This window comes from Amphibalanus amphitrite, unplaced genomic scaffold, assembly GCF_019059575.1.
Source record: "Amphibalanus amphitrite isolate SeventyFive unplaced genomic scaffold, NRLGWU_Aamphi_draft 000009F_arrow, whole genome shotgun sequence".
In the NCBI taxonomy this organism is placed as follows: domain Eukaryota; kingdom Metazoa; phylum Arthropoda; class Thecostraca; order Balanomorpha; family Balanidae; genus Amphibalanus; species Amphibalanus amphitrite.
The window spans coordinates 1,236,063-1,256,656 of NW_024881505.1; the positions used below are offsets into that span (position 1 = coordinate 1,236,063).

Below are 20,594 nucleotides of genomic sequence, written 5' to 3' on the forward strand. Positions count from 1 at the left end.
CGCATGATCCACGCGCACAGCGCACGCGTGTGCCATGTGGCGTAATGTTATCGACCGCGCCCGACCAGACGTCTGAAAGTCAATGCCATCGGTCGCCGACCACCGGATGTGGGCTGCGCAGTGTCCGTTCACGGATATACAGTTCGCGCGATACGAGCCTCCCGCGCTCGGACTCGACTCCGCTGCCGTAGAGTGGTCGGACGGTTATTCGTGGTCAGGCAAAAAACGGTCTGTTGAACCCACAACCATTTATGCCCCATTAATTCTATATGCCTGACAGAGAGCGATTTTGTTGACTTCACGCCGTGCCCGTAGGTATCAAACGCTGACACGACCTTCATGGAGCAGACCTGCACCGTTCATCGATGCATTTCGGCTTGCGCCCCTCGCCCATTTGCCCTCCCTAATTCGTGGCGCAGATGCGCTGTGCGACTAACCCCGTTCTCCCAGACACAAAGTAAGACAGATGCATGGCAGACTAAACAAAACTATGCCACTGTCTCGCGAATCGATCAAAACATTAACAGATCTACGATTAAAACAGCCGATACGGCACAATCTGGAACTGACGTGGCTTTATTTGGGTAAGCAGACGGTAAACACGCCTTTTTATATGGACATATGGACAGAAACTGTTGTCGATGTGGTCGATGCTAGGTAGGCCGCCGTCTAGGCTGCCAATACTGTGTAGGACACTGAATTATACGAGAATTATATGCTAGTAGCGGTAGACAGCGACCTATCACATGCCTATGTTGGCAATTAACGTTTTACGACTAATATGACAAATGAAGTCCATGAATAACAACACAAAAATAAAGTAGGTATAACGGATAAGTAAAACACAATTGCACATCATCGCATATTGAGCAAGTGAGCAAGTCGAAGTCTCCAAATGGCCTACACGTTTTGAAAAAAAAACGGAGATTCAATCACACCCCGACTGGACCCGTAGCGGTAAGATCTACATAGACACAGTCTGGCTGTAGTGGCTGTTCTTTCCGCACGTGACCACCGCGTAACGTATTTATCATTACCAACAGCAGAACTCCGTCCCAGCAGACACGGACGATGCTCACAACTCACAACCAATGCCGAGAAATGCATGCATCTGTCCATACTACTTACACGATACCCTGCACGTATGTACCGCGGTGGAAGCCAATAAACGACGCAGAGAACACTCAGCCCCCGCCAAATAACCCTGGACAATCATCGTTCATCACAAACCCAGGTGAACCAGCCGCCGGACTTTCCATACATTAGCAGGCGGGCCGGCGGAACGGCTGGTCGACGGAAGGGACGATCCATGGACCGTGTGAGCCGGAGAGCGGCGATCCGCCGTCTCACTCGGCAGCTACTCCGGCAGCATGTCGTCGTCCAGGTCGTCGTCCCAGTCGTCCTCGTTCTTACCGTCCTTGGCCATTCGCTGCTTCATCGGGCCCAGCGGGTCCTTGTAGCGGGCGTCTGCGGCGCACCGGTGGGCGAGGTAGGTGTTACACGTGAGAGTACGTGGCAACGCGCTGGCTGCATAACAAGCAATTATCTTCCACGAATGAGGTAAATAAAAAAACAGACATTATTATAGACATTATACTAGAGCCAACATTATTTAAAAAATCAAGTCGGAAATAAATGAAATGTTCAAAAATCGCACCAGACATTGAAATAAGGACGAACTGAATCAAATCAAATAAAGGCATATATCACTGGACCACGATAAAGCTTAACGTTGCGTGCATAAGTAACGTTGCTAATGATTGGTGGTGAATCGTGGCTCAATGCGTGGCCAAACCGGGTCATATATGAGTCGAAACCGGTAATGGACGATTTGGTCGGGCGATGGACAATTCTCGTTTGGTAGCTTTACGGTATAGAATCAGTTTAAACATGTTGAACATTTTTTTCCAGACGGCGCCAGCCTGGCTAAGAACTAACCCGCCGTGCAAATGAACACCTGCCGAGTCACCGATCGGACGGTCCGCCGGGTCACTCACCGATCTCCTCCTGCTGTTGGGGCGTCGGCCCATCCGCGGCGGCGGCGGCGGCGGCGGGGGCGGCGGCGGCCGCCGAGCCCGGCCGGCTGCCGCCCAGACTGGAGTCGGAGCCGCCGCGGCCCGAGCTGCCCCGGTAAGACGCTGCCGGAACACGCGGGGTGTCAGTATTGCAGATACGGTACCTAACATCGGGGCGGGGAGGGGTGCGACACGACAAACAGCCAGATTGGAGCGTGATATGACACAACGGAACAGACCAGCGAAACCATTTAGCCCAATAAATTACGTAAATTTTCAGCGCACCCTATTTGAAATGCGCTTTCGTTTATTTACGCGTTCGTTTATTTCCATGCATTACAGCTTATGTCATGCGTCCGTTTCTCAGATACTATCGAATCCACAGCATTCGTATCAAAGAAGTCGATAATGCTTGATCTACAGCGGGGCCCCATTGTAAGTTGACAGTGTATGTCATGCCCTTAGCTCAATATTTACCCTGCAGTGTGTTTAGGAACTTGGTAAGTTGATGGAATGCAAAAATATTTCGACGAATGGCGCGATGTGTGGTATTGTTGCCGGATCAATCAACTGAGAAAAGCCACAGTTCGGTTCCAGTTTGGACAAAAATTGCCAGTTCCAGCCAAGAACGTTAACTCAATATCGCACTATTATCATTAATATTCAAACATACCAATTAGACGTACAAAAATCACCCAAGACACCATAATTTTATCATCTTATCATGGTCACTGAAATCCTAAATTATAAGGATAAAAATGATAAGAGTGAAATATACATGCATCCATTATTAAACAGAACTGGTCTCAGCTCTACATCCTGAACGCATATAAAATAACAATCATATACACATCTATGAAAAACGGCGAACGACATCATGCTCATTTTGACTGAGCAGGCAGAATCATATATTAGTCGCGCTCTGTGCATACTCACTGCCTGGCTTTCCCTTCATGCGTTCATCCCGCATCTCCTTGGACTTTTCGGCCTTCTTCAGCTCGATGGAATAGTCTGCAGCCTCCTTCAGGCCGAGGTCGGTACAGATACGCACCAGGAACTTCAGGCCTGTCGCAGAGCGGGTGGACAGAGCCGTCAGGGGAGGTGCATGGGGTGGTACGTCAGCAGACAGACGGAAAATCCACAGCACACGTCATAGACCGACGGACAGCGTGGAAGATGTAAATCAGACCGCGCAGCATGCAAGGTACCAGACCGCCCCGCCGCAGATTACCCAAGGTATAATGCATAAGACAGCCCGAAGACCCGAGATTCCATCCATCCTGACGCACGTAGCGTATCATCGGCGAGGGTGTGACGGAGGGGAGATATTATCACAGGCGTATCGCACTCTGAAGTAGGGCATACTATCGCAATATATCGCAGAGTTTGTATGCCTGACCAGTCAAGCAGCGTAGTAGGAACACGAAGAACAGCCCAATTCATATCAAAATGTACCAAAATCTGATCTTTGATTTATAAGCCCAGACGCAGAATCGTCACGGAAATGAATCGTTAAAAATAGTTATCAACAGCCTGTAAGGCAGGTGAATCTATCAAGCTCCCCAGTCTGTGACGCGGTCCATGTGACGGGTCCCGTCCCACTCCCCGTTTCGGGTCCGGCGGCGGCGACAGGGCGCTGACCGGGTCGCGTCCGTCCCGCTCCCCGTCCGGCGGCGGCGTCTGAGACGGCGCCGCCCGGAAACGCCGTGCCCCTGACTCATCACTGGCGGCGGCGGCCCGGCGCGGCGCCTCGAAATAACCGCCGCCGCCGCCGCCGCCGCCGGATTGCATCATCGCCACGCCCCCCGCCGCCGCGTGTCTGGCCGGCCGGCAAACATAAATAGAGCGGCCGCGCACGGGCGGTCCGTGCAGACACGCGGGCGGCCCCCGCCGCCGGCGCCGGGCGGACCGGTCCGCGCCGCCCGCCGCCGCCGCCGCTGCCGCCGCCGCTGGCCGCCCCAGCCGGGCCCCGGCCAGCCAGACACACTCACACTCGACATTGTCGGGGAACTTCATGTGGATCTCCTTGTACTTGGCCAGCGCGCGCTGGTAGTTGCCGGCGCGCCGGTAGCACGACGCCACCATCAGCAGCCACTTGACCTCGGCCGGCTGGATGAGCGCGGCGCGCTCGAAGAACATGATGGCCTTCTCGGAGACCTGGTGCTCGATGAAGTAGGAGCCCAGCCAGTCGATCACCTCCAGGTTCGACGGGTAGAAGCGCGACGACTGGCGGACGCGATGGCAAAGGTCAGGGACGGCCGGGCTGTGCCAGCGTCGCCGGCCAAAGCGGTGACGTCTGCGCCCAGACGGCACCGACAGGAATGCAGGCGGGTGGACAGGAATGCAGGCGGGTGGACAGGAGGAAGGCGGGTGGACAGGAATGCAGGCGGGTGGACAGGAATGCAGTCTGGGGGACTGTTTGTGTTTGTCCGGTGAATCCGTTTCACTGGAGATGTTTGTAAATATTAAGTTTTAGTCTACTTGAGCGCAAAATTAGCACGCAGAGGATGCTCAAAATATAGGCAAAAGCGCAAACCATAAAAAGTCTTTTTCAAACCTTTTTCATCAACTATCTACTTGAATGTGATGTTGGGAAGTATAGTACTATAGCCAGAGGCCAACATTTTGACTTCTTACAACTGATCGACGAAATATGGAAAACATAATAAAAGTAACTAAATTACGAAGGAATTTACACGGAAGGTAGGTAGCTGTGACGCTTCCACAATAAGTGGTTTTGAATGGGTTTTGATGACGCTTTCCGTGTCTTAGCTCTGCCTGTCTAGGTCTAGCATCTCGAGGGAGGAAAGGACAATTGTCGCAAATAAGACTGCAAAGCAATTTCTTCCACCTGATTTCTCCATCTCATTATTTTCATCTATATCATCAAATCTTAAATATTCAGTTTTTTAATCGAGATGCCCAAATTCCAGCCGGCAAGGTCAGATGGGCCTTGGGTCAGATCACCTCCACCTAAGAGCAATTCATCTGAGTTTCAAAATGTACACAAGTTCTACGAGTTGAGCCCCCACGCCTCAGCGATTGAAATATACTCAACACGAGGTCGTTTGGCAGAGGACGAGGCCCAGGTCAACATTTGGCCTTGAACTTGGCGCAAACATTATCCTTACGACGCAATATCCTGTGCTACTTTAGGGTCCGGATGTTTCATAGAAAACGTAGTACACTTCGCAACTTGAATATATGCTGAAGAACGCAGACCTTTAGAGGCATCAGCAAACTCCTGCATGAATAAAACTATTTATCAATGTTATTCCCTTGGTAATGATAATGCTGTCGTGTGGTACGATTGGTCCATGCGAGGTAACGGCTGGCATGAAATAAGGACCGTGGAAGTGTTAGTTTGTGGTGAAAATTATGGCGGAACATCGCCGTCACTATATAGACGAATGCCTTCATCGCAAAGCAGAATATTTTGGGGTACTCCTTGATGAGCATGTGATAACTTCTATCATGACCACAATCTGTATAATTTGTGATAGCGCGACTTATATAACTACCGATCCGGTCTCAGCAGCGAGAGCAGATGGGGCGACTGTGCGCCGTAAGTTCTGGCCCACAGATCTTTGCGCCAGTGTATACATACTTGGCACAGGGTCATGGGCGGGGTCCGTCGGGGTCTGTAGGAGCACGCGACCGGAAAAATTACAAACCCGAACCGCCAGCCGCGTAGAGGTTGGCTGTTTATTACGGTTCCAGTTTCACCAATGATCCATTGCACGATAGAGTCAATCATGCATGTTGTAATGTGCACGTAAGGAACGCTTGATAATTCAACACGCACGCGGAAATCCCCATGCGATAAAAGTTCACCATCATCTGAAGCCTATAACTTATAAGGTTCGGAAAAATTTCAGGGGACAAAAATAGATATATAGAAGTTATTTGTGGAATTATACGTTTTCAAGTCAAAACTTCAGAGGGACGTCAATCACGGTTCATCAAGTTTTAAGCTCAAATCATGCATAGGTATTTTGAGGTAAATTTGTAAATACCGTCAGAATGCAAACACATATTCATGTCGGATTAGTTGGGTTGCTTGCATGCATACCGAAAAATAGATTTAATCCGAAGGCAATTTTTTTTGCATGCAGTTTGATCTCTGCCAACATGTCTAAAATTTACTCTGCCTGGTACAGTACGAGCGCCAATGGCAGATAATCCGACTGCAGCTCGCGTGTACTCACATCGAAGAAGTACTGGTAGGCGCCCTGTTTGTCGCCCTCTCGGTCAAACAGACCTCCGAGGTGGAACAGGGTGTCCGGGTCGGTCGGCACCAGACTCAGCATCTGGACGTACCTGCAGTAACACGGTGCGACCACTGAGCTATAGACCGATACGGAGTGTAGCTGGAGGAGGGCTGGAAAGCGGCGGCTGGGAAGGGACGGGCGTGGAACAGCGTGTCCGGGTCGGTCGGCACCAGACTCAGCATCTGAACGTACCTGGGGATGGCGACACAGAGCAAGCACTACACAGACTGATGCGGACACATCGCCAGCTAGTACGGAACCATATGCAGGGATAGCGTGGCCAGACGAGAGTCGTAGACGAAAAGGGACAGAAATTCCCAGCTACGAATTACCAATGAAATGTGCTGCCATCTACCAAGGCCGTGCGTTAACGTTCGGCCTGAAATTACATCGGTGAATAGGCCGGCTCGGGGAACGTTAAAACCTACCCCACACTACTCAAACTGCCATCCACTACCACTGCCACATTCTCCCACCCATCCACCCCGCTTCATCCCATCCACTACTGCACGCACCACCCCGTCCACCGCGGCACGCACCACCCCATCCACTACTGCACGCACCACTCGGTAGCCTGGTCGACGTCTCCGAGCAGCTCGTAGCAGCTGGCGATCTGGTAGATGATCTGCGGATGCGAGCGCACGATCAGGTGCAGCTTCTCGAACGAGGCCTTGGCGTCTGCGTACAGTCGCAGCTGCTTGTCCACCAGACCTGCCGCCGGGAGAGCGCAGAGGGAAGTGGTGAATACGGGACGGGACGGCTAACAGCTGGTCGGTGGCCTTTACTGACAGGCAAGCATCGGATGGAAAGGTGATTGATGTTGCGACCCTCTCTCCTTCTTAGTATCTAGCAAGGCAGGAACATTAACGCTATATTTTGCAATTTCTGCATTCAACATCCACCCAAAGACATAACTTCGTTCACAGTTACAGGCCTGTAACAGAAATCAATGCAAGTGCATTATTCCAAAAATTAGGCCGATATTACACACACACACGCATGTAGAGTGGAATTACGCCACCCTCATCTCCCTTTTCTAACCAGCCCGCCCCGACGTCCTTTAACCCTCGCATGTGTAGGGGGGGGGGGTCGGATGGACCCCCCCCATGGTTTTTCGCGAATAACTCGCGTAAAAAGCGGCCGATCGCGACGAAACTTTCAGTACCCTCGCATTGATCAATTTTACACCTACCCTGAAAATTTCATGACCCTGACCCAAATGAACTTTGACCTGTGACCTCTTTTCCGAGACCATGTTTGGCCGGAATCGCGATTTCGCGTATGTCGGCTCGCACTAGCCGCGTGTTTGCAAGCTTTTCGTGGTTTCAAACGTTCAAACATGTGATTTGATGTTACTCCCGTGTGTGTCAAGGTCACCTGAAGGTCAGGTCAGGTCATTGACCTTTGGTGACCTCGGGTGACCTCGGTTCACTTTTTCGAGTTTTACATGTTTCTAGGCTAGTTTTTGGAGCTGAATTCGAATTTAGCAACCATTTGAACATTTACGAAGTAGTTTTGGTGACTTCGTAACATGTTACGAAGCTGTCAGAGGCGGTTGACACGTACTACGAATACCCGTCACGACGCCTACTGGTTGACCTGACCTGACCTAACCCGACCTGGTCTAAATGCTTCAAGACATCATCTGTGATCAAAACTAACACGATATTCGTGATCAGCACCCCGAAAAACCCCTTAGCAGCCACACTTTACGACTTTCTAACAGGTCCCGATTCTCCCGACTTTGGGTCATTGACCTGACCTGGAAGGTCAACCAATGACCTAGGACCTTAAAATTGGGTATCATCGGCTTCCTCTCGTCACGGGCAACACGCTCATTTTTTCCGCGAAGCTCTAGCTCGATCAGGGGCCAAACGGCAAGGGGGGGTCCAACCGACCCCCCCCCCCTACACATTAGAAGCTGGCAAACGCCGCACACATGCGAGGGTTAAGCTGCTCCGTACCGAGGTTGTAGAGCGCCTGCACACAGGAGGCGTCGTTGTCCAGCGCGCAGATGTAGTACTCCTTGGCCTTCTGCAGGTCACCGCGCTGCAGACAGCAGTTGCCCAGGTTGACCAGTGCCGGCGCGTTGTAGCCGTCGGCGTCCCTCGCCTGCACTGCGTACCGCTCGGCCTCTTCAAACTCCTTCCGCTGTGAATAGACGGACAGAGGGTTACTTGGAGTCGCGGATGACTGGGGTGTGGTCATCGATCTTCGTCAATAATTAAGGGAGGCTGGGGTATGTAACGATACTAAATGAGTCGGAAGTCCTAGCCAGTGGTATGTGGTGGCGGAGTGGGCCAGCCGACTGCACGACTCTACAAACAATGCGGTAGAGCTTGCGACCGACACGTAAGCAAAATATCAGCAAAAAAACTGTTGCTGATTACAAACAAAATTATGATCGGGTTGTAATAAAATACCTATATATCATATTGCTTGCTAGTTAACTGTTAAGTAGTAGCTTCGATCACACAATCACCCCATCTCACCCCGACCCGCGCGGCTCGACCGTCCCAGCCGCACTGCCGTGATGCTTGGTGGGGGTGGGACTACCGACCAACTCACTGCCGCTCCGACTACTGACCAGGAAGTAGAGGAAGGCCAGGTTGGTGAAGGCGTGCGACGCCACCTTGGTCTCCACCTTGTCAAACACCCGCAGCGTGTCGATGGCCGCCTTGAAGTCCTTGCGGCGCAGGTACATGATGGCCTTGTTGATCTCCAGGTCACTGGCCAGGTCGGCGTGCTGAGAGTTCTTTAGCGTCTCCAAACACCTACCGGCGAGACGTGGAACAGGTATAGAACCAACGTCTGGACCTACCGCAGATATTTACAGCTAAAAGTCAGCAGATATTGTGACGGGCAATTTAATAAGAAGTCGCCCATAGTGACGTGACAGTGTACTACAGATGGTCTACTCGTATGTCTATAGTTATAGCACGCGGCAGCCATTCTGGGCATGGAGATCACGCTCTCCATATACGATCATTCTTCCCACAACATATATTCCGACCCTACCGCGGCCCCACTGACCAGTCGTAGGACTCGGAGACCTCGGCGGGCGTGTCCCCGGTCGTGGAGATCAGTTTGGACGCCGTCAGGATGCACTGTTCGGCCTCGTTGCGCAGACGCCGCTCCTGTTTCCGCATCGGGTCGTTCTTGATGACCTCCACGACCAGGGCCGTCTGCGGGTCCTTTTCAGCCTCCTCCTGACGGGCGGCCGGGAGAACGTGTTAGGCAAGGGGTGACATGTGGTCCGACAAGGGGCAAAGGCGGAGACTAGGTCAGAATGTGTAAGCATCAGAAACTGTGGTTTAACGCCGGAGGCAGCCGGATATTTGGATATTATTGGGGAAAAATGAGCGGAGATAGACGATCAAAGAAGGGCAAAACGAAAGGACGTTAGTTTGCAATGTTTGGAAAGAAAGGTTGTTTTCGGGGATATTAGGTTAGTTCTCCTGAAATAGTAAAACGGCAGACGTTATTCCGTGTAAAACGTCAGAACACATACTTCCAGGTCTTTGTAATGATCCTCCTTGTCCATATCGAACGGCACTTGGAGCAGCTTCTCGAAGGCATCTCGCTGTTTCTGCCGTTCGCCCAGCGCCTGGTAGCAGACCACCAGGTGCAGGCCTGCAACGGTGTCAGTGCGGTGCTGCAGATGCCGGTTCGGACCGTCGCATTGGCGAGTCGGCGCACTGACAGCTGATACGCCAAGACTGTGCCTAGTGTACCCCGTGCGGTCCGAGAAATGCCCAGCAAGCAGGGATCAGCAATTCACACAGCAAGAGCCACCACAGGGATAGATGCCTTTAGCAAACCGTTCAAAGTTGGGAAGTTTTGCCAGACAGGTATCATCAAATTAATTCGGCGTTATAGCACGATCATCGCCCATCATGCATGCAGTTTTACGCGATGCAGGAATTACGAGCAAATAAACACCACCACATTGCTGACACCGGTACCACTTAAATCCCTCCACCAACACCAGTGAAAACAAGAATGCCTGACAGCAACTGCACAACAAAATCCAGCCATGCAGTAGCGTTAAACCATAAAAAACCGTCTTCTCGGCGAGTGACTAAACGCAGGCCACCGGTATACCCGGCAGCACATGGACCTGTGCGAACTAGCATGACTCAGTACACTACACACAGACCTGTGCGGAACGAGGCCTTCTCGTGCATACAGTACTCGAAGCTGGTGATGGCGTCCTTGTACCGCCCCATCTTCACAAACAGGATGCCAATGTTGTGCATTATCTTTATCCTGTCAGGTGGATAAAGGATGGGATGTAACGGACCGAAAACTGGTGTAGAGTAAGCAAATCTCGGCAATCAGCAACTTCATTTTGTAACAAGACGAGTCAAAATTAACCAGGCTAATTCGCACAACGCAGAAAGAGCGACATTGACCTTTATATTTCTACCTCCTTATCTTATACCTACCTATGAATCATCCTTACTTTGTCGAGTTTTGTCCGCTTGGCACTTGATCGAGAGCCATCCTGTAGAACTTGAGTGCCTTGGGGTACTCCTCCATCTTGTAGTAGATGTTGCCCATGTTCACCTTCAGCCGACCGGGGTTGTTGAAACTCTTGTTCTTGGTGATGACATTGTATGTGTTCAGTGCTTCGGTGTACAGCTCATTTTTGGCGTACTGGCTCGCCAAGTTCGTCAAAACCTGTGACAATGAAAACAAAAGATAAACATAGCACAGCTAGGCACAAGCCAGACAATGGGTTAAATGGGACCTTCTCAGCTTAGCCTTCACCAGTTTGTTAGTTGAGCACGAATGCAGTCAAAAACAGACTCGTACCGGCTTTATGCACTTATGTTCCACCCGCTCACATCTCAGCCGCCACTCGCTTCCGCTCGCCACTGACCACAAACGTGAGCTCCATGTTGTGCTGTTCGCTGAGTCCGGCCTGGTCGCGCTGTCTGATCAGCGTGCGCTCCTTGGTGGACGCCTCCTTGGCCTTGTCCAGCGCCAGTTTGCCCTCGTTCCGGCAGCTAGCCAGACACGACTCCTCGATCAGATCCATGGTCATCACCTCCAGCTGGCGGATCTTCTCCTCGGGACTGCAGGGGTAAGAGGGGAAATAGAGGCTCATTTAACTGGTCATCACCTCCAGCTGGCGGATTTTCTCCTCAGGACTGTAGGGGATGGAGGAGAGGGGTCATTTAACTGGCTTATCATCACCTCCAGTTGGAGCATCTTCTCGTCGGGACTGAAGGGATGGAGGGGAGGGGTCATTTAACTGGTTATAGCCTCCAGCTCGCGGATCTTCTCCTCGGGACTGCAGGGGTAAGAGGGGAAATAACGGGTCATTAAACAGGGTTATCACCTCCAGTTGGAGGATCTTCTCGTCGGGACTATTATCTCAACCTAAACACATCTAGTCGCCGCCCTGAGCCACTGCCGAGCCGCGAGCGTAGCACTACGTACGTCTCGGGTTTCTGTGTCTCCAGCACGGGTTTGGTGCTCTCCAGCCCGGGTGTGCCGGCGCCGGAGGAGTAGCCGGCGCCTTTGACGGCCGTCATCGGCCGACTGTCGCCCGTGGAGCTGGTGCGAACCGCCGCCGTCATCCCGCGCACCTGTGCGTCATCGGCGGCACGGCGTCATCGGTCAGGTGTGGCCGCAGCGGTACATGGCCACTCGGTGTCCAGACAGGCGCAGGCAAACATGGGGAGTGATGGATGGTGGAAAATGGCGACCAGTATTCCAACCTTCATTAAGTCTACGAATCATTGGCAAGATGATCGCGCATCATTGTAAGCATAGCCTTCTTTAAGCATAGCCTGGGTAAGCGTAGCCTTCTTTTATTGTAACTTATCCCATGAATGTTTATAGAACTTCTACGTTTTTATCTCACGACATCCCAGTATCTCCGATGACAACCATTTTTATCGTGCGAAACGCTTTCTCTCCTCCATTCCCTCTTAAGACAAAAGTCCCTAAGCCTGCCCAGTACCCAGCCTGAGCAGCCCCATCGCCGACTCACCCCAGCCGTGCCGGGTGGCGCGCCGGTCCGCAGTCCGGCGCGGGCCTGTGTGCCCGGACGGTTTCCGGCCATACCGGTGGCCAGTCGAGCCGTCGTCTGTGGATCAGGGTGTGTCATAGTTACCTATAAGAGAATCCGATGTTTGGAAATGGTGCTAACTACTCTCTAGTGTAGAAAACTCAGTCATCTGATCGCCAGGATACAGTTCAAGAATGACAAAGGTTTAGGGAATAAGAAATTAAGATAAAGCGGTTAAATACGCACCGTGGGCCGTTTTCCAGTGCTGGTTTTCAAAGCCTGCTGAAAATCAGCATCATTTTCCATCTCTGATTGGTCGATGGATGCATCAAATTCATAAAGGTCCTCTTCGTCTGCCATGATTGAAGCTTTGTCACTTGATCACTTGATCAGATTCTGAAACAGGTAGGTAACAAGATATAAGCACCATCGTCCACATTCACAAAACAACATGGGGAGCAAGACCACTGCAGCACAGCTATTACAACCAGAGCTCTGTTCAGTCGCTGTTTTTTATCAGCAAGCTGTCAGTTTTCCCATATAAGGAAGTTATGCTGGTGATTCTTGGCCTTTCATTGGTCAAATGAATTGGCCACATGAGTTTGACCAATGAGGGGCCAAGAAACAGCAGCATGCTCGGAGCTTGCTGATAAAAAAACTGCGACCAAACAGCGCCCAGGATGGTAGAGTGTAGAACCAAAGCCAAAGGCTAGTAGAGAAGAGCTGAAAATGAAAAAAAAAAAACACTAAAATGTAGCAGAATTTAAACAGAAGGTTGTATGTGGGTACTGGGTAGGTTACCCACTAGTAGGTTGTATGTTGTAAATATGCAGGTTTCAGGTAGGTAAGAACATTAACCCGCGCACCGACGGGGGTCTGCGCCAACTTCGTACCGACGGGGGGGGGCGGATGACCGCCCCCCCCTGAGATCTCGAGAACGAAGCAAGATAGCGACAAGCGGTAAACGGCATCGGATACGCACGGTCAAGATCTACTATTTTTACTAAGGTCATTTTCAGGTCAGGTCAAAGATGACGTCACAGGGGTCGAAAAAGTCAAAATGGCGGCGCTGGATATGGAGAGTTTTTCTCGAATAACTTTCGAATTAGTCAAGATAGGAACAAACTAAGGGCAGCATCGTGATCCTCTCGTCAATCCGCTTCGAATGATATATATGTTGACCTCGAAAGGTCAAGGTCAAAGGTTGACCTCAGGTCACGTGACCTCGAGGTCATCATATATATCATTCGATGCGTCTTGACGAGCTGAACACAATGAGACCATCCACGCGTCTGTATCTTGTTCCTGTACGGAGTCATTGGCCAAAAACCTTTGGTGACCTTTGATGACGTCACATGACCTCACAGCTGCCCAACAGCAAAACAGACCTCAAGGTAGTGAAGGTTGGTCGTTCGTATATGAAGTCATGTATGGTATATGGGGCCATTCCGACCCGTTTTAGTGGTAAAAACAGGGAGTTGATTTTTCCCCCATTGACTTATAATGGGGAGGTCGCGAAATTGACCTGACCTTAGGTCACCGATATCAAAATTCCGAGATATACAACTTGTAGCTACTAATGACCTAATAACATCCTGCGACTTTCAAAGGCCTCCGACATCTACTGTAGCTCTGGCACGGTGACAAAGTTGCAAAAAAGTGACTTGAGGTTGGGTCATTCAAAGTGACCTGGTGACCTGACCTTGAAAGGTAGGAGGTTCAAACTTGCACACCATGTGTAAAATTGATGAGGGAATAGTTATACCAAATTTCGCGGCGCTACGCGCCGCGGTTTTCCCGCTATTCGCGAAAAACCTCAGGGGGGGGGGGCGGATATCCGCCCCCCCCCCCCGTCGGTGCGCGGGTTAAGAGATTATAGAACATTTTATAAAATTTTGTTATGATATAAATGAGTCAGAATATTTGTTTGTAGCCACACATTTACTGTTTTTCTGCATAGCTTCAATTTCGGGTTGTGTGCATGAATATACTGCATTCGACTTCCTCCACCATTCTGGGGCAATCCTCTTGTCTAGTGAGATTCCGCTTAGCTTATGTTTACTCAGATGGCTCATTCTCTAGCTCTTCCTGGCTCGCTGGGTTGTCCTCAATGACAACCTCTCCAATGTGTAGGTACTCATACTGTGTACCCAGATAATAAAGATATAGAGGTGTAAGTCAGGTGACCACAGAAGCCATATGATGGCTGTGCCCCCTGAATATTACCCAATTTCACAATTCACAACCACTCTCTGAGACAACACATGGTCTTTCGGACAGTGCAAGCATGCTCTCCATTCTGCTGAAGCCACTGCTGGTTGATGGTGTCGGAACAGCTGCGCTGCAGCCAAGCCAAAGAACCAGTAGAGAACTCTCAGCCACCTCTCTTGGTTTTTTCAACACCGAATTCCAGCTGTCAACCTCAGGGCTCAGGACCTCGAAGGACGGGGGTCGGGGGGCCAAGTATACATGCTGTAGGTGAAACTTCAGTTTTCTGCTTACCAGTGTCCCAAAATTGAGTTTTGTCTTGGGTGTCAGAGGGGAAAATTACCCACCAAAAAGAGGGGAGAGAGTGGAAAACTGCTGATTCGATTAGATCAAAAAGGAGTGAGAAATGACAAAAAGCATGCATTTTATTCTAGGGTGTAGAATGTTTGATGCTAACTGGGCATCCACACAACTGTCTTTCTATAGGTAAAAAATCTATGTTTTCTTGGTTGGGACTTGGGAGTGGAAAATTGTTCTTAAAAATGGTGGTGAGAGTGGAAAATGAATTTCATTTGGATGTCGTTTCCCACCCAAATAGACAAATTTTGGGACATTGCTGCTTACTGCCTGATGACCGGTGTAGTCATTATGGTTTATATAGCCTTGGTCATTATCAAAAATGATTTATGCATGCAAGCAGCAAGAAACAATTTTATTAATGTAGCTTGCACATGCTAAAATTTGAAGTCATTCACATTCTTACTTCTCGAGATATTTCCATTTTAAATCATCTCGTTACTTTTGGGACATAGGTTTCAATGTTACCTACCTACTGGGAATGGAAAAGTAAATTCAGACTAGTATTGACAATCTTCATTTGGATACATAAAAGTCTGTATTTTCACTGTTTCATGACTTTTACTAAACAAATTTTGCTGAATCTAACCAAGACCATGGGAATGCTCCCATTCCCATTTCAGACCACGACACTGAGTGTTTTGAGCAGGAAGCAGGAAGGACGCCGGTGAAAACAGGGCGCCGGAGGGCTTATTAGTCACGTGACATTTGGAACTTCTCCCGCTACAAGGGCCTTCTATAAGCCAAACGTCACGTGTAAATTTCACGAACCTTGATCAAATCGCCCCAGGCGCCCTGTTTTCACCGTCGTCCAGCAGGAAACCTTCTAATTGAGGGCCTTTTTGACATTATCAAATGTCAAATGTCAAATGTTTATCACATGTTATGATAATTTTCTGTGCTATTTTCATTAGCATTATTTATATCATACACGGTAAGGTACCTAGGTATGCTTTTTGTTTCAAACTATTGCCAAATAATATTGATATCTTCGCATCCGCAGTAAATATGCGAGTAAGGCGGGACTGTGTTCGAAAAATAAGAAAAGAGGTAACGCCGTCCAATGAAACGACTGGTTGCTTGGCAACTTGCATGTTCCACAGCGAAAAAGGAACTTTTGCAGTCTGTTGCTAGGTAACGCTGACTGTCGAACAATGGTTAGCAGCCAAATGCTTCATTATTTTGAAGCAATAGCGTTATTTTTGGAGCATAAAATGATTGCTGCCATTCAGTTACTATCCAGGCTACCAAAATTTTTGCAACATTTGCAAAAATACTTCACTTGGGTCGCTTTCCGAGTAGTAAAGGAATCTTGCGCTTTCCAGTTTCCACGTATTCCACGTATTTCAGCGTTTTTATTGTGTTTTTGTTTTGTTTGTTGTTTTTCATAACGCATTTTCGTATTTCCGTATTACCCCTTTCCACGCTTACCGGGTATATCAAAATAGAACCTTGGCGTTTCATGCATCCATTTCTCGATCAGAGGATCGCGGGGCCAAAAAGGAAGTGCGTGTTGCGTTTCTTATACCACTCCCTGCCCTTATGACCTGCCAGACACCAGGGGGCGTCGAAGTCTAGTTCCTACCAAACTGGCACTCCCATGCCTACGTCACCACGAGGACGCCCGAGGGCATTTACATGTTGAAGATAGGGAAATTGCCATAGTTTAGAGCCGCCTGGAGGGCAACCTTGAGATAGATGAGAATGTAAATGTGTGCTAATATGATTATCAACATGTTATTTATCCAAATCCAGGGCCAATTAATCGATATCTTGTCACGTTTTCCAGTGGTGATGCGCTAACTTTCGTGGTTCTTGCAGCCAATAAGGGTGTTTCATAGTGCGATTCAGCCGCATTATCGACTTTAATGCCATAAACCGCCACGGAACATATGATTTGCAGCTCCCTAGCGTGATAGCTGCCAGTAGGGCTCCGGAGTCGGAGTCATGAAGTCGGTCGGAGTTGACAGTTCTGACCTGAGTCGTCGAGTCGGAGTCAGAGTCGATTTTAAAAGCTGGAGTCTGAGTCAGTCACCGAAATTCGATCCCCTCTGCAGACCTTTCAGGGTTCCGTAGTCGGAGTTGTAGTCGGTCGGAGTCGACAGTTCTGACCAGAGTCAGAGTCAGAGTCGATTTTGAAAGCCAGAGTCGGAGTCGGAGTCACCAAAAATTCATTGCCTCTGCAGACCTGCTAGGGCTGTGGAGTCGGAGTCGGTCAGAGCCGACATTTGAAATCAAAGTCAGAGTTGATTTTTGAAAGTCTGAGTCAGAGTCGGAGTCATCAAGAAACCCATGGACGATCCGCAGTACCTACCATGCAGTAAGGGCGCTGCCGATCGATGCCCTGAATTGCCTATGATTTATGAATTGAATGAATAGATGGCAATTAATTAGGTACCTGCTATTATTCATCCCTTGCCACTTGGAGAACTTACTTTCAGTAGAAAAAGACGCATTATTTGTTTGTTTATTTATTGACAAATATTTTTGAGCAGTTAGGGATACAGACACAAAACACAATGATAGCCACCTCGCTGGTGCAAATCATCGCTAGATAGATGTTGAAATGTGTTGCCATTGAAATTCTGCTGATTTTCCTGGCGGCTCTCGTTTTCAAGTAACTACTGGTCTTGTAAGATCTCTTGATTGCTCACCGTCTGGCGTATAGTTCCAAGGTTTTCTGAAAGCTAATCAAACGTTATCATGGCTGCTCTTGATGGCATGGCGCTTGCTGGTTCTGGGCTCTTTATTGGTGGTTCTTGCGTCTGATCCTGTTGCTTCATGTTCCAGCATATCACATTAAATTTCTTATGGAACAGACAGTTCTACCTTTTATTTCACTATCAGTCGACTTGCTTTTACCCCTGTGGCCTGCCCTAGTAGCACATCAATATTGTATCGATATTGTATCAATATTGACAACAATGTTGTATCGATGTAATTCTGTTAGCCACTTTCGACATTGATACGATGTTGAATTTCGACATCGTATCAATATTGACAGGACAACATTGTACAACATTATTTCGATGTTGATACAACATTGTCTCGATGTTGATTTTTGGTTGATTCAACATTGTCTCGATGTTGATACAACATTGTCTCGATGCTGATTCTTGGTTGATTCAACATTGTCTCGATGTTGATACAACTTTGTCTCGATGTTGTTGTGGACAGACCTATGCGTGTACGAAATCCCATAGGATCCCGTAATTGCCTTAAATATTCCAGCGTCACCGTCACAGTCAATGTTCGGGGAAAAATGTATTTCTATGATATATGCACAGCTTTTCACTTTTTTCGAGTCAGTTACACTTCACATATCACGTCACACAACTTCGGCCGCCGGCACAGCTCTTCACTTGTTTCGAGTCAGTTACACTTCACATATCACGTCACACAACCTCGGCCGCCGCTCAGTCTCCGCCATCTTCACATCTTGAGCGGTTGAGTCAGGGCCGTGGGGGTTGAGTCGCCTGTCGAGCCTCGCACTTCTGTAACAAAGCGGATATTCCTATGTAACAACGGTAATGAATTGGGCCTTTGAGTAAATTCAGTTCAGTCATTTTCAGCTCAGATAATAGATATTTATGTAAGTGCATTTAGCATCACGCATGTACCTATACGTCCTACTACCATGAATCTATTCTTTTATACTTTACCGGGCCCTGTTTCAAGTCATGACGCTACATGACGCCACCGGCAGCACTTTTTCTCTTTGCCGCAGGCAAGTGAGTGACGACAGTGATCGCCACCATTTTGGAGAGAACGTTTCAGCGCCAGTTTTTTTTAAACTTATCACTGCAATAACTAGGATAAATCCACTGATTGTCACACAGCAGAAACTGGCGGAAACCTACATGGTCGGATGAAAGAGGAGACGCCAGACGACACTGGACACAACACACTCAACACACCCGTCCGCACTCAGCGAGCCGGCACAACGGGACGGGGGACGCGCGGTCCCCTGTCGCGGTCTCCCCCTCTCTAGCCGGAGGCGAGGATGGGACCGCCCGCTGCCGGCCGCGTACAGTCTTCAAAACGGTCAGCGGTCGCTAGATTCCAGTCGGTACGGTCTCTGAAAGAGCACAGCGCACGACTGGTGGGAGGGGACCAAGGCACTAACTACCGTGATACTTGAATGGCACCGGTGCAGTGGCACCCGAATACAATAATGCCGATACAATAATGCTGCTTAATTCAACGTAGGTTGAGGATGTTATAAAAGGATTTTATGAAGTGGAGCTATCTTTATTTAAGGATCCATTCACTTTATAACTCTCCATATATCATATTCAAGACGTATATGCCTAATAAGATACCAATAGGTACTATTTCTATACCACCATATTCGTCTATTTGGAACCTCAGTGATCCCACCCTTAAAGTCCGATAGACGCCTTAGGACCTGTCGAGCCAGCCCATGGGACCCCTTACACCCGAAGGAGGGGCATTTGCGGCCTTTAATGCTGTCAAGTGTCAACACAACTGCGGGGCAATATAGTAATTAAATCACAATGTTGGAACTCTACTTTTATCAATATTGTGAAATCAACATCGTGACAATGTTGTATCAATGTTGAATCACAACGTTGAAATTCTACCTCTGTCGATATTGTGAACTCAACATTGGGACAATGTTGTATCGATGTTGAACTACAATGTTGAACTTCAACCAAGATTCGACAAAGCACAACCAAATATCAACGTGATATCAACGTTGAATCAATGTTGAATTCGTGTTGAAGCACCAATATTGACAATCAACCTGATTTCAACATATCTCAATGTTGTATCAATGTTGTGTGCTACTAGGGTGCTGGCCCTTTTATTTCCACGATAGAATCTAGGTACCAATTATTGAAAAAGCCTCGGATAAAAAAGCAAGAAAAGTATGTCAAGTTAAATAATTGCGACGGTCCTAGAAAACCAGAAAAAAATATCAAACAGCCTGTCCATCTCACTCCCCTCACTTCATAACAAAAACAAACCACGCAGCAACTATGCGCAGCAAAACATGCGAAAGAGTCCTTAGCAACGCCTTAGCAACGCATTTGTCTGAAGTGCGCAATATGTGTCACATCTGGAAAATTTAGTAGCTACTTGATTATTGAACTAGAATTGGACTATATAAGCTAGGCTTTTATATAAAAAAATAGTGTTTGCTTATCGAATTTATAGTAACTGGCTGCTTAACTTCGAAATAATGATTTATTACAGAAAAAGCTTGTTTGCGACATATTTGTAAAGAAACAACGGAAATAGCTTTGACTCGTACGCTATTCTAGTACATTTTTGGTAGAAAACTTCGTCCAACCTTATGTTTTAGGGCCTTGCCAGACACAAGCTGTTATTTATTTAGCCGTTCGTTAAATGTAAGTACTCAAAATCCCTCTCGGCACTGCCACTCTGGCACCCTTTCTGGCTTTCCCTTGCACTTGCTTCCACCGGACGTCACATGAGCCGGGCTAACGTAAACTTTGTTCTTGATATTGCCTTGGGCCGGAATAACATAGCCGGCATTAAAGTAAAGTAAAACGGAAGATCTGGCTAATTGCCAGCTAGTAACTTCCCCCTACCCCGACCAGGGCCTCGGCCTGTCGGGAGCAAAATTCAAAAAAAAAAAAAATCTTTTAGATATGGCCGTTTCGGTCTAATAAGACCGTTTCTGAGCTGCGGGGTTCCAAGAATTAGGTAAGCCGATACCCATGAGCCCCGATT

The 20,594-nt window shown here is 48.7% G+C and overlaps 1 protein-coding gene across 2 annotated transcripts; it reads right to left on the minus strand.

Annotated features, from left to right (window-relative positions):
* Nucleotides 1-558: 558 nt before the first annotated feature.
* LOC122380337 (intraflagellar transport protein 88 homolog) lies at nt 559-15,906 on the minus strand. Of its 2 annotated transcripts, none has more exons than XM_043363420.1 (17): nt 15,817-15,906; nt 12,555-12,704; nt 12,291-12,386; nt 11,735-11,883; nt 11,172-11,367; nt 10,752-10,969; nt 10,446-10,555; nt 9,798-9,919; nt 9,320-9,495; nt 8,874-9,060; nt 8,251-8,437; nt 6,850-6,997; nt 6,224-6,335; nt 4,007-4,241; nt 2,952-3,080; nt 1,998-2,138; nt 559-1,467 (listed from the first exon to the last, which is right to left on the minus strand). In XM_043363420.1, exons 2-17 carry the CDS (start codon nt 12,666-12,668, stop codon nt 1,358-1,360), a joined length of 2,430 nt encoding a protein of 809 aa, XP_043219355.1. In that variant the 5' UTR covers nt 12,669-12,704; nt 15,817-15,906; the 3' UTR covers nt 559-1,357. The 2 variants fall into 2 exon arrangements, with proteins under 2 accessions (XP_043219355.1, XP_043219345.1); XM_043363410.1 differs by lacking the exon at nt 15,817-15,906 and adding an exon at nt 15,141-15,163.
* Between the last annotated feature and the right edge of the window lie 4,688 nt (nt 15,907-20,594).